The sequence below is a fragment of the Taeniopygia guttata genome, chromosome 4 (assembly GCF_048771995.1).
Source record: "Taeniopygia guttata chromosome 4, bTaeGut7.mat, whole genome shotgun sequence".
NCBI classification, from domain to species: Eukaryota; Metazoa; Chordata; class Aves; order Passeriformes; family Estrildidae; genus Taeniopygia; species Taeniopygia guttata.
Window position 1 is genome coordinate 65,872,176 of NC_133028.1, and position 13,023 is coordinate 65,885,198.

The 13,023-nt window shown below is 45.3% G+C and overlaps 1 protein-coding gene across 1 annotated transcript in view; it reads right to left on the minus strand.

The window, feature by feature from the left end:
- The window catches only part of FGF2 (fibroblast growth factor 2), a 23,066-nt gene extending 13,272 nt beyond the window's left edge, over nucleotides 1-9,794 (minus strand). The window contains exon 1 of the mRNA XM_002188361.7: nucleotides 9,363-9,794. Coding sequence (XP_002188397.1) covers nucleotides 9,363-9,534 — 172 coding nt within the window. The 5' untranslated portion in view covers nucleotides 9,535-9,794. The remainder of the gene's footprint in view (nucleotides 1-9,362) is intronic.
- Between the last annotated feature and the right edge of the window lie 3,229 nt (nucleotides 9,795-13,023).

The following is a 13,023-nucleotide window of genomic DNA, read 5'->3' on the forward strand; positions in this document are numbered from 1 at the left end:
AATAAACCAAACCATCAGAATTGCAATAAAAACAATCAAGTGTCAGGACGAGAAACAGTGAGTCACACTCCCATACAAAGGCACATTTCTTTGCTTTTGCATGACAACATTCTAAGTGTATCTTTTTCCTTTTTGCCAGCCAGAGGCATAAAACCACTGACAGACAGACCCAAGGTGTCCAAGATGTAAACATCTACAACAAATGTACACACTCGTGAAACGCAAACACTTCAGGAAGTTCCGATTACACTTAAGAGTAAACCAAGAGTAAAGTAACTTGTGTAACTATTTAAGCATCCACCCACTATCGTAATCAACCACATTAACATAGACATTCTCAGATTTTAAAAGTTTTCACCTTTTTAAGTAGTACAGATACTGAATACAGTGGAAATTATTTCCCTATTCAGGTTCTCCACCTATTCTGATTTTTATCTTGACCTCAATTCCTGCAAGCACCCAGTTCTACCTAACATGCACCTATGACACTGGGAATCCTCCCCATGAAACTGATTACCAAACACACAGCATTCTCTGGTGCTCCCTATAAATTTCATATAAAAGACAGTAAAATCATCATGCAGAAAAATAATTTCAGAATAGTGTGACATCCAACACTTCCGGCACCAATGTGACACTGCTTGCCTATGTGCCCACATGTAAAACACATACAGCCACACTTCACTTCTCACGGCTTGCATAATCTGGTTGATCAAACCTAGTCGAGCCCTTTAAAAGTAAAAATGTCATGCAAAAGCAAATCCAAAGTTTGTGAATTCTGCTTACAAAGCACAACTTGGGCATTTTGTGCTGCCGAGTAAAGTAAACAGCGATTGCTTTGCATTACGAAAGGATTTTGTACGCCAGAAACTTCAAGTCACCGTCATGTAAAACTCTTCTAAGTGCTTTCTGCCACACTGTTTGCTGACTCCTTGGCATTGCAGATGAACTGATGCATCTTTGGAAGTCAGGAGGGCAAAATCAAACAGAAAAACTTCCTAACTTTACCAGAGAATAACTTCATTCTTTACTGGGTGCAGGTAATAAAGCTTAGTCTCCAAATTACCATTATTTTCACCCCAAATTCTTGATTTAGAAAAAAGTTCCAGGGTTTCCTTATCAAAAGAATAATGCATGCTTGTTCACATGTAGTTTTTTTAGGACTCTTCCCAAAGGGCTTTTCTTAGCAAGGATAAGGTATCCCCCGCGTTATTTTCATCTGCTTTCACTTTGTTTAGTATTGACTGAAGTAAATCACAGAATAACCACTTTTGGGTGTTGAACTTCAGAGCAAAGCTGGTGCAACTGTTCAGCCAACACAGCCGTGTCAGAAGACATGTACAGAACTTGCAGAAATTCTGCTTTATGTTTGCTGTGCATTCACTTATCTCCTTGTAACTATGACCTGTTTTTCACTTGCAGCAAAACAAACGCATAAAACGAGGGACAACCCAAGGCAAACACAGGAACAGCATTTCAGAAGGCAGAGAAGGTAAAATGTATAATTTTTAGAAGGTATTTTGTAGTGTTCCTCCTTCAGGTACAACTCACACAACTACTCAGTAGTACACAGTATTTTAGGGCTGTGACTGATGTCGGAGCAGTAACACACAAGATGAAAGGCAAAGGCTGCCAGAGCAATGGTGAGACATTGCTGCCCCATAGGCTCGATAAGCCTCAGTATCACAACTGGAAAGGAAAAGCTGGATTTTAGGAATGCCAAGAATAAGTAAATGGGATTTCAGAGAAGCTGGAGCACAGTGATGAAAAAGGAACTCTGTCAGGCACCCAGGATCCAGAGAGAGGGCACAGCAGACAGGAAGGAAGCAGGAACAACCCCCTACAATACTGTGAATTGAGCTGCCTTTTACAGCTAATTGCTCTTAACCTGGCCAAAAGGTTGAGACAGCGACTATGCTGGGTGTGTACTTCCCTCATCTCCAGTACCAATGAAACTGATCATTGAGACTTTAATAAATATTTCTGCAAAAAGTGTAAAAAAAAAAAAAAAAAATTAAAGCCATACACGTGCACACACAGTATAGCACTGGTGCCAGTCCAGCTCCTTTATTGCAAGGACAGTGCAAATGCCACAATAAGCTTGATGTCTTACTTCATCGTCCTATTTCATCCCCTTCCATCAAGCTGTGTAATCACGCTGTGCTGACCTTTAAGTAAAGCATGCACAGGTGAACAGCACGGGCTGCAGTGAAGGACGAGAGCTGTCAATCACTGCTGACCCAGCACAATAATAAATCCCAGTCTTCACAAAAAGGCTCTAATTTGCTTTTGAATGCAGCCCTGCTTGAGTAAAGAGTTTTTTGTAAGAAATCAAATTCCTTAACTGAAAATAAAACACACAGTGCATATTTGGGTAATACTCCTCAGTTTTATTCTGAGTACAGTTGAACCATACTAAGAAGGAATGTGAGCACTTTCCTGATAACAAAAGAGAGACCTTGGAATCTGCAGCTCGGAAGAAGCTACTTGACTCCCTGCTGTTTCAGCCTGACCATTGCTAGTGCAACGCCATACCCTGGTTTAGATATGTGTGATGGTTTCAGTGTCCACTCTGCACCAGACATCTCCTGCAAGAGGGTGCTCCTGCAGTACACCAGCTACAAGCACTGGCCATTAAACTGCCTCACCTTACACCACATCAAAGCAGCAGCCAGGCACCCCACTCCTGGTAGCATTTTCTCCTAATAAAATATCACACTGACAATACTGATCCATGGAACTAGAGCTTGACCACTGGAAAACACCTTACTACTACTGGTACTTGCTCTAGCACAGGTAAGTGCTCTGGAGGAGGCTACTGTTTGAAGCTGCAAAGCAAGAAGTTTGGGACTGAAATAAATAACACCTTGCAACATGAGCCAGTTCTGTGCACCTCTTCAGCTTTGAGGAATTCCTGTATTTCTAAGGACATGAGCATTGTACATTTTTTCCTCCATCTTCCTGAATGAACAACATCACTGTCAGCAAAACATCCACAGTGAGTCTGTAAACACCTCTAAAACCACAAAATTAATCCTTCCTATTTACATGCTCCAATGAATGGCCAGGAGCACGTTCAGCTGTTCATCTCAGCTGCTCTGTTACAGGGGGAGAAACCCAAGGAACTGAATCCACATATTGTTTCCCAGGAACTGCTCAGCCAAACAGGTCTGTGCAGCAGAATTCCCTAAGTGACTTTTCCACAGAGGTGGCAGCCCCTACATGGCCATTGGTAGCTGCTTCTCCACATTAACACCTGCTCCTGGTTTTGTATCCACCTCTGTTCCCACAGTTACCAGCATGTCCCACAGAGTAACTGCACACAGCCACTCCACCCTGAAATGTGACACAGGTGACTACTGCATTGACTCTGTTCATGCATCCATGTGGGAAGACATTGTATCCTGTCCTGCATTCTAACAGACGAGATGGGTTCAGGACATGGCATCATAGGACAGGTAGTAACAATCAGCTGCCACTGGAGAGGGACACTCCATTCCACACTACCAGCACTTCTACCACCTCCCTCACACCAGCTCTGGCACTTTTCTTGGCATCTCAGTGATGGATATGTGGTGAAGAATAAAGATTTCCAAGATTTTTTCCCCAGTACCTAGAAATGCCAAGAAAAAAACCCAAAAAATTGATGCTAGTCACCAGAGGTGCTGCAGACCTTCCCGCAAGCGCAGATCCAGATGCTGTGGTAACTGCACACATGAGTACGTTAAGGACATCCTTTAACACCAAAAAAAAACCCCAAAGCTACACCCCCACAGAATGGCACAAAGTGTCTGGGGATATGGGGTAAGTCTGCATCAGGCATCATGGGCCAGCCTGAGAGCAGAAAGGAAAGAAACAAGAAACAGATAACAAATATTTTCAAGCTGTATCACAGCTGACATCTCTCCCTGCTCTTACAAAACACCACCATGCAGGATTCCACAGCCATGGCTACCAGGATTCTGTGACTTGCATACTCCAGGAATCCTAATGATTCTGGTTTTATGAGATCTGGTTAAACCCTGTCAGAAGGTAACAGACAAACTCCCAAGCTCTGCAGCACATGAGCAGAATTTCACCACATTGGCACGGAGCCTGGGCCCTACTTTGCCCTTTCCCAGTACCCTCATCTCCTTCTCCTGTGAATCACTTGGTCAATGTGGTTTCAAGCTCTGAAAGTCAAGGATGAGTGACAGGCTCACCCAGGGTCACTCCAGCAGCAGTGCACCATGACAGCTCCTGCAGGACGACCTCCACCCAACTGTGCAGACATCATCTCATTTGTATTCTCGGCCGATCCTATCGAGCTCCAGTCAAAATCTGGCCCTACCCTGAACAAACAAAAAACTACGTAAGATAGTAACCCTAAAATGCCACCAGCACTCCAGAGAGTCGCCCTTTGAGTATTTTTATTGACAAGTCTGGAGGCAACAGAAAAGGCAGACAGGCAAAACAGTTGACCCACATATTGTTACCAAACTACTGAAAATGAAGAAGGGTGAAAGAGCTGCTTTATTTTGAAACACATAGTCTTAAATTGGTTCTAACAAAATCAAAGGCTATTAATTCTCCGTCAGGATTGAAAGAGTATCTCATTACCAACTTTAAGGCTTCAAAAATCATGCTATAAACATTTCAGATACCATTTGGTAAAGGTACTCAATTTACAGATGTCATACACTTATGCATGTTCTGGGCTGTATTGGGTCTGGTTTAGTTTTATTAGATAATTGCATTAAACACACTGTCACCAACAGATCAAAAGCACCATTTATTCCAGGGCTGTGAACCAGTTCAGCACAATCCATCACCTCTCAAGTATCCTGGAACAGACAGCCAGTGATCCCAGGCCAATGCTCCCAAGAGTGCTAAAAACCATAATGATCAAATAATTATTTATTAGAACTGCCTGCCTTATCTGTAATCCAGGGGAGCTGGGGAAATTTTACAGAAACAAAGTGCCACTGAAAAGACTATGATTTAAAATTCAGGTTGAGTTACTAACATAATTTACTTTCTGTAAAATGCTTTTGAATATGACCCCACTACAGATAAACTTTTTCTTAGAATCAGCTGCACAAATTTCAAGCATTTATGAACCAAATGAAAACTAACAGCAACCACTTGATCTCACAACATGATATCACATTTGTCTTTTCCAGCTCTGGGAGTGCAGTGGTGAACAGGAGTTGGATTATCATTTTCCTGTAAACCGACTATGTAAGTACCTAAAAGCGCTCCTGATTGCCTAAGTGAGACAATCTAAGGGCTAAATCCTGCCCTCTAGTGTACCTGTGGGTGGCGGTGCCCTTGGAACCTTCCTCATTTCCAAGCTGGGCAGAACACAGCTGGGAGGGACAGGACAGTTCACTGCCCACTGGAAAGATCTCGTGTTGCCTTGGTCCACCTTTGGAGTGTACCAGCTACTGGATCACAGCTCTGGGGTGGGCAAGACTCACTAGGAACTGGGACAGAGGATTAGCAGATACAGTGAGAGATGAGAAGGCATCCTCCCCTGACCAGGAACATGCAGGAACATGATGGTATTTCTATGACAAATGAAGCAAAGTAAGCATACTCTGAACTTTCTCACAAAGGGGATCTCTGCTACCTCATCCCCTAAAGACAGCTACATCCAGGAGCCAGGATGAATTTTTGTGCTATGCTTATAACAAAGTACTTAGGAAAGCAGTTAAGGTCTGTGCAACAGATCAAAAGTAATGGAAAAAGAGTCTATTTCCAGAAGGACTTGGGCAGAAGCAATGTATTTGAACATTTAGGGGCAGAGTTTTTTTCTAAACAAGTCACCTCTCACTTAGTGCTAAGATTTGGAAAAGGTCTTGCTCTGTCAACAGCTCCAGCCACATCTGTAGGACACCAGAATGGGAAAGGAGATATTCCAAGTCCCAAACAATTTACACCTATAAAAGCTAAACACCAGGGCCTGAACACCACCTGACATTTGCTCAACTTGAGGATCACCATGAGTTTTTTCCCATTTCATGATCAGTGATCAGCTTTCCATCATCTTCACTGAGTTGCTTTAACACTCTGTCTATACTTCATCAGTCTTTCCAAACATTTAGACAGTAACCATTTAAATGTTGTGAGAGAGACAAGTCAAAATCTTAATATTAACAACTATTTATGAAAGGAACCTTCTTAAGACATTTTCCTGGACGAGTATTACCCTATTTTACATTTTCTTCAGATATTTATGGAAGAGGAGAGAGGTACTGAGCAGGAAGAAGGTATTTCAACTGCAGGGCTGACTGAGCTCACACAGCTGAATCCTTTCCAAGTGAGAGGCTGGAGCCTTGTCACCTCATTAAGGTGTGGACAAGAATGGCTCAGGATGTCCTGGATGCTGTCTTGGGTTATGCTCATCATGAAACAAAGCTGCTTAAGAAATTATGGAAATACATAAATGCCAACCATTCCTCATTTAGGGAAACTCTGAAAGGAACCAGCTGTGCTACTAGACATACATGTTCTAAATGTATGGATAAGTGTTCTCTTTCCATTCTCCAGGCTTTTCCCCCTCACCAGCACTGTAGCCTCTTTGTGGGAAAGAGGAGAGTTTCTAAAAACCTTTCTAAAAACACTGCGTTCTTTGTACAATTTCCAGGGCATAAAGCAACAGTTGTTGATCAACAACAACAATCCAGCCATGTTTCTTGTTTTGCTTTAGACAACAAAACTCTCAGAAAGTGCCTTCTGTTTCTTGTTTGTCTGAAAGTACCTCTTCAAGGCAAAACACTCTAGACAGAGTCCCCAGAGTGTGTCCAAAGGGGCACTTTCACTGGAGTCACATCAGCACACGCGTCAGATGTGGCAATAATGGCCATGGAAAGACGCCCTGTCCTGGGTTTCAACTGTGTGAATCATGTGATCCCATGATCCCAATCCTCCAGCACGCAAAACATCAACTTCCATTTTTAATTTCATTAGCAACACAATTATGAATAAATGAAGGTAAGTGGGGTGAGTGTAAAACTGTGCCATGACATAAAGCAGATGTGTATTTCAAATAGAGGCAGGAGGAGGGGAGCTAAAAAGGACATGGATGATGGAAATTGTTTATCGTATTGAAACTTTGGTCTGAAACATAAAGAGACAGTAACCTGCCTTCTAAAATAAGAACTTCTTTTAAAAGTAAGAAGGATGATGTGCTACTAAAATGTTATTTTGTATAATTAATTCCTAAGAATAGTAGCAACTACAAGCATCTCTACTAACTGACCATTAATTATTTCTAAACCAAATTATCCAGACATTGTATTCCTTTCTCAAAACCACCTTACAAAACCTTTCGCTTAACTAAGATCACCCTGAACTACTTGAGGTGTATATTTTCATTGCTGATTTCTTTTTTGAAGTTCTCTCACGTTGTCCAAGATTTATTGCCCTCTGCTGTGCCAGGAATACCACAAGATTTCACGGGGACTTCCACAGAGCAGCACTCACCAGGTCAGAGTTGAGCAGAGTTGTGTGGAATGACGTATTTACAGCGAGGATGCTAAGGATGTGAACCACGCAATGCCCCAGCAATGAGCCTCGCTGACGCTTCTGCTTCTCAGAACTAGGGTTCTTCCAGAAAAAGAAAAAAAAAAAAAAAAAAAAAAAAGGAAGGAAGAAACAGCAACAAGCCAAGAGCTTCTGATAATGAAAAAATGAGAGAATTCACTACTAGGAAAGCACAAGATGTCAGTTGAAAATTTTGGTATTGATAAGGCTCAACGGGAAGAGAAAACACACATGCAACAGACTCAAGAATGAAAAACTAGTATTAGTTTTCCTGAGATAATAATAAAAAAAGGCAGGAGGGAAGAAATTACTGTGGGGGAGCTCTATGATGAAAAAGGCAGCAGTGATAAATACCACCTCCACTCAGGGCAGCCTTGCTCAGCCAGGTAAGAGCACAACAACACACACCACTGCCTGCACTTTTGAAAAGCAAAGACAGGGAATGAGGCAAAAAACCCAACAGCCATGGCAATGTCTCAGACTCAGCTTCAGACTTGTACATCCTCCACTCAACATCAACTCCCTTTACAGCACATTTCCATAGCTACTTCTAGAGTGAGGTGACATGTCTGATGAACAAATGAGATTTATCTCCTTTTAAGGATTCTTAAAAGATTTCTTTGGAACTGTTGGGTAAAATTAATTGTTTTGCAAAAGGTGAATGTCCAAAGTGGAAAGTAATATTAAGAATCTTTGGTCTGTCTCCTCACTTCCTTTTCCTCCTAGTCCCTAAGTTTAGCCCAGTCCCTGCATCCATCACTCAGAGCACAGGTGCAAAGCAGATGGAGAACCCCAGTAAAGCATTTCACTTTGGCTCCTCATGCCAAGTGCCTGCAGGCAGGCCCTGCACACTGAGCTCAGTAACAAATTCCCTCCAACCAGGAATTGCACTGGGATGATTTGACCCAGCGAGCCCCTGTACCTGAAGGAAACGCCTCACAGGTGCATCAAAAACTCACCACTACATCCACAAAACCTCCATGCTGAATACTTCTAAAATATTCTGAGCTCTGCAAAAGGCAATTGTTTATGGGACAAAAAGCAGCCTGTGTTGGTAACAGCAACCTGCCACATGCTCCCTGCAAGCCTGTGATCATTCAGTCCATGGGCCGTGTTCCCAGCCCAGCAGCCTTTCCCTCCCTTCAAAAGATCAGGTCTTTTGACAAGAAGGGACAACCTCTTGCTGCTGCTGGTATCCATACATTTTACCTGCATCTAACTCACAATTAATTAAGTTAAAAAAAAAACAAACCAAACAATGCAACATGTAACACTTTAAGCCAAAAAGGTGTTCTGCCAGCAGTTTGTTATAAATCCTTCTTCCTTGGCCAGATTTACCCCTCTGTACCTAAGAGTACCTGTGTGCCAAAGGTGCTCCTACTCACAAGCACCTACCCAAGAACAGCCTCCTCTCTACCTCGATGCATCCAACGCATTCACCGCGCCTGCAGAGCCGTCAAGTGCCACCAGACCTTGTAAGGGCCACGCAAACGAACTCGAGACCCCTTCAAGCTCGTAACAAAACCTCTGTGCACCTGACAAGCTCTGTACCCGGCAGGTTGAGCGTGGAGCCGCCAGCGAGGCTTTGCCGCGGGACATCCCGCGGGTGTCGGTGCGGAACCACCAGCTACGGGATGTGGGTATGAATTAACTCCGTGTGCGTGCTCCCGGTTATTCGCGCAGGAACATTCGGCCCATTGACGGGCGCTTTCCAAGCACGGCTCGCTGCTGAAGCTTCACAGGGCGGGACGGCCGAGGCGCAGCCCCTCTCGCAGCCCCGCGAGGAGTCGCCCGCCCGCCCCGGTGCCGCCCGCGGTGGTCCCGGGAAAACTCACTGTGCGGGTCGCTCTTCTCGCGGACGCCGTCCACTTTCCCGTCGGGGTTGATGCGCAGGAAGAAGCCGCCGTTCTTGCAGTACAGGCGCTTGGGGTCCTTGAAGTGCCCCGGGGGAAAGGCGCCGCTGCCGCCGTCGTCGGGCAGCGTAGCGATGCCCCCCGCCGCCGCCATGCGCCGGGCCCCGACGGCACCGCGCCGCGCCGGGCCCCCGCCGCCCCCCGCCGCCAGCGCCGGGCGGCCTCGGCCCCTGCCCCGGCCGTCCAGCCTCGCCTCTCCCCGCAAACCCCGAGCCCCGCCGAGCTCCCGACACGTCGCGTCCCGCCCGGTCCGCGGCAGCTGCGCAACGATGCTGCGGGTCGGGAGAGCGGGAAGCGAGACAGGCGGCAGAGCGCGGCACGCCGGGGACGGGCTCCCCGCCGGCACCGCGCTGCCCCGCCGCGCCACGCCCCCGCCCGCCCCCGCGCCGCAACGGGGGCCGCTCCCTGCGCCGCACGGCCGGGCCGCCCATCTCGGGCACCGGGCAGCGGCGGCAGCGGGTCCCCGCACCGGGGAACCCCGGCTGGAGCGCGGGGCTCTGTCCGGCTGAGCATCGCCGCCGGCAGCGCTGGGAACGGGATGCAGCGAACATCGGTCGGACATCTTTTCCTCTGGCCTTATAAAGAAGGTAACTAGAGAGTTATTTTAGATCTGAAGTTCTGTGGCCTCTGCACCATACTAAATTGTTTAAATCACAATGTGATGACACATGTGTTTAAAATAAATCCGTGGTAACCATTTTGTTCCATTGCATTCACCAGAAACCAGTTCTCCTCCCATCCAATGGGAGCAAAGTGATAGCAAAAGGCAACAGGTGAAAATTCTTGTATTATTATTAGAGGCCTTCCCCCCTCTAATAAAACAAATGTACAGAGTTTATAAAGTATAGTGACCCATCAAATGCACTTTGTGCCTGAGGCTGACAACAAAACGTGATGAAAGGGTTGAAAAGGAATGAAAAAGTTTGTTTCCCAAAATATGCTTTATGCCCCTTATCTCCTGTTTTACAACGGGGCTGGCTGCTCATGCCTGGAGCTTGGAAAGCTCTCTGGTTTCAAAGGCAACACAAGCAGCCCCGGACAGTCCCAAGTGGGACTGCAAACACTGGGCTTTTCACAGAGCCAATATGCAGCAACCCACAGGAACGAACCAACGCCAAGGCAGACACAGCGTCCAGCTCACGCAGTTTGCAATATTCGCTTCCCTAGCAAGTACGTCAAGGATATTTTGTTACTGCTTAACTCCCAACTCTGACCTCTGGCAAGCCATAAATTTTAGTTCTTTACCAGAATCAGAGACAATTATGCTGCTTCCCACACCCTCATGATGAAGGGAGCAGGCAGAGCAGGGCCCAGCCCAGAAACAGGTTCACGCAGTGTCAGCTGTTCCCCCTCAGTGCCACAGGCACAGCCCAGGAGCAGGAATCTGCTGCCAAATGGGCATTGCAGCCCTGCTGCTCCACGAGCATCCCCCTTCCCTAGGTTCCCCAGCTACCCATCCACTTCAAACACTCTCTGCTACTTCTCGTGGAAATCCCACATTATCAATGTACCTGAAAGCTCTGGACAGTCACAGCCAACAGTGAAGACCCTCCTTGTTTCCTTTTGCTCCTCCCCTACAACAGAAGCTCCATGCAGGGCATTTTGTGTCCTTGCACAGTGGAGCCTTCTGAAGTCCTTGTGGCTTTCTTGGAAGGCAGATAAAGAGATGAAAGGAAGATGAAGCTCACTTCAAGTAGATGAAGAAAAGGGCTGAAAATGTAATTTCAAAAACTCTGATAAGTTCTTTAAAAAACAAAAAAAGCAATTTCAAAATGCTCAAAACCAAAGACTAAACAGCCATGGTTCCACTCAGCCACTCCTGGAACTTTACATTCCCTGCACACACGGCAGCCCTCACAGCTCTCAGCTGGATGCCCTGTCACAGAGCTTGCTTTACAGGACAGAGTCCTGGTATTTCTCAGTCTCTGGAGCCCTGATCTCCATGAGGGGGCTGAACCCAGTGGTGCCAGGGTAGGTACAGCAAACGGCTTAAATTCCTTATCAATTGATCCTTTTGAAAATCAGGAAAATCCAGTGCACCAATAAAATTGTGAGGCTTGAGAACTCTTTAGAAGCTTGTCACTGGGAATAGTGTATGTGGGGCTTACAACTACAAGATAACAGAGCTACAGTGAAAGTTCTATTCCCTAAGCAATCTGTGCTCACCTCAAGATCTGCCAACTTTCTATATTTTTAAATATATTTTCCTTTCGCTTCTTCAAATGGAAAACACGCCTAGGGTTTTTTTTTTTTTTTTTTCACTCTACTTTCTTCTGCAGTCCAGCCTCTTCATTTGGTCATTAATACTGCTCTTAAATATTGACTAAAGCGCTTCTGGCAGTAGCATTTTCCTTTCTTGTGGCCTCTTCCACCACCCTTCCTCAACTCAGATCTTCCACACGATCACACCCATATGGCTGCATCCCCTTCACGCAAGACCATCAATTATCCAACCCCTTCACAAGTCTTCTCTTGACGTGTGTAAGACACTCCATGTTACAATGCCTTAGAGCCTACCTTCCTGCTACTTCAAAAGTTTCTCTTAGAGACCTTTTCTCTATTTACCTTTTCCATTTATCTGAACTGCTGCCATTCTCTGTTTGTCCTGCACTGTTTTGTAACCAGCTACAATTGTTAATGGAATCAGAGAACATCGCAAGCTGGAAGGGACCCATAGGGATCATCGGAGTCCAATTCCCTGGTCCTCACAGAGAAAAAGCTGTTTTATTCAGTGCTGCTCTCACACAGAGGTCATACTAAACACAAGGAACTCATCTGCTCATCCAATCATCTCATTTATTCAATATATAATTCTTAAACTTCTAGAGACTCTCAGCAAGAACTGAGAATCTGGGGGAAAACTCCAAAGTAAACACAATTCAAACCTAAATTATATTGTTAGTATGGTTACAGGAAAACCCTGAAAAATCCAAGAGTATTTTTTGCGATATTTTAAATGAAGAGTAAAAAATTCCATCAGGTCCATCCATCAGTTTTTGGTTTTTGATCCAAGGGGCAACAACTTTCCCAGCTTTCCAGCCCTGCATATGACGAGCCCAAGAAATGTCAATCCCCTCTCACAGAAGCTGCTTTTCAAGGGGTTTCAGCCATATGTCCTTGATAGTTTATGAGGATGACATCTCCAGTTTGCTCACACTGGAATAATGAAACTAGTGTTTGAAAAGCACTTACTATAGAATTAAAATCAAACAGAAAAAAAACCCTCACTTTTGAAAAGCAATTAGAACTACAGGAAAGCAAAGACACCCAGGAATACTCAGGCTCATTCATCTTCCCACCATGTGGACACCTCAGCGGGTGGTTTGTGTCACTGTGGCGGCAGGGAACGCTTCCAGCTGCTGGAAATGGAACATCAGCCCAGGCCTCCACTCCACACAGAGATTCTCCACTCCCTGGGGCTCTTGGCTTCCCAATCCCTCTCTTTGGTGTATATCCAAGAAGCAATTAGCCAAAAAGAGATGGATAAGCTGTGTCCCTTCTGAAGCTGTTCCTGTGTTGTCTAGTGCTCAGCTAATAGTGGAAAAAATCGTCCATCTCCTTTCTCCAGCACATGTTGACACCA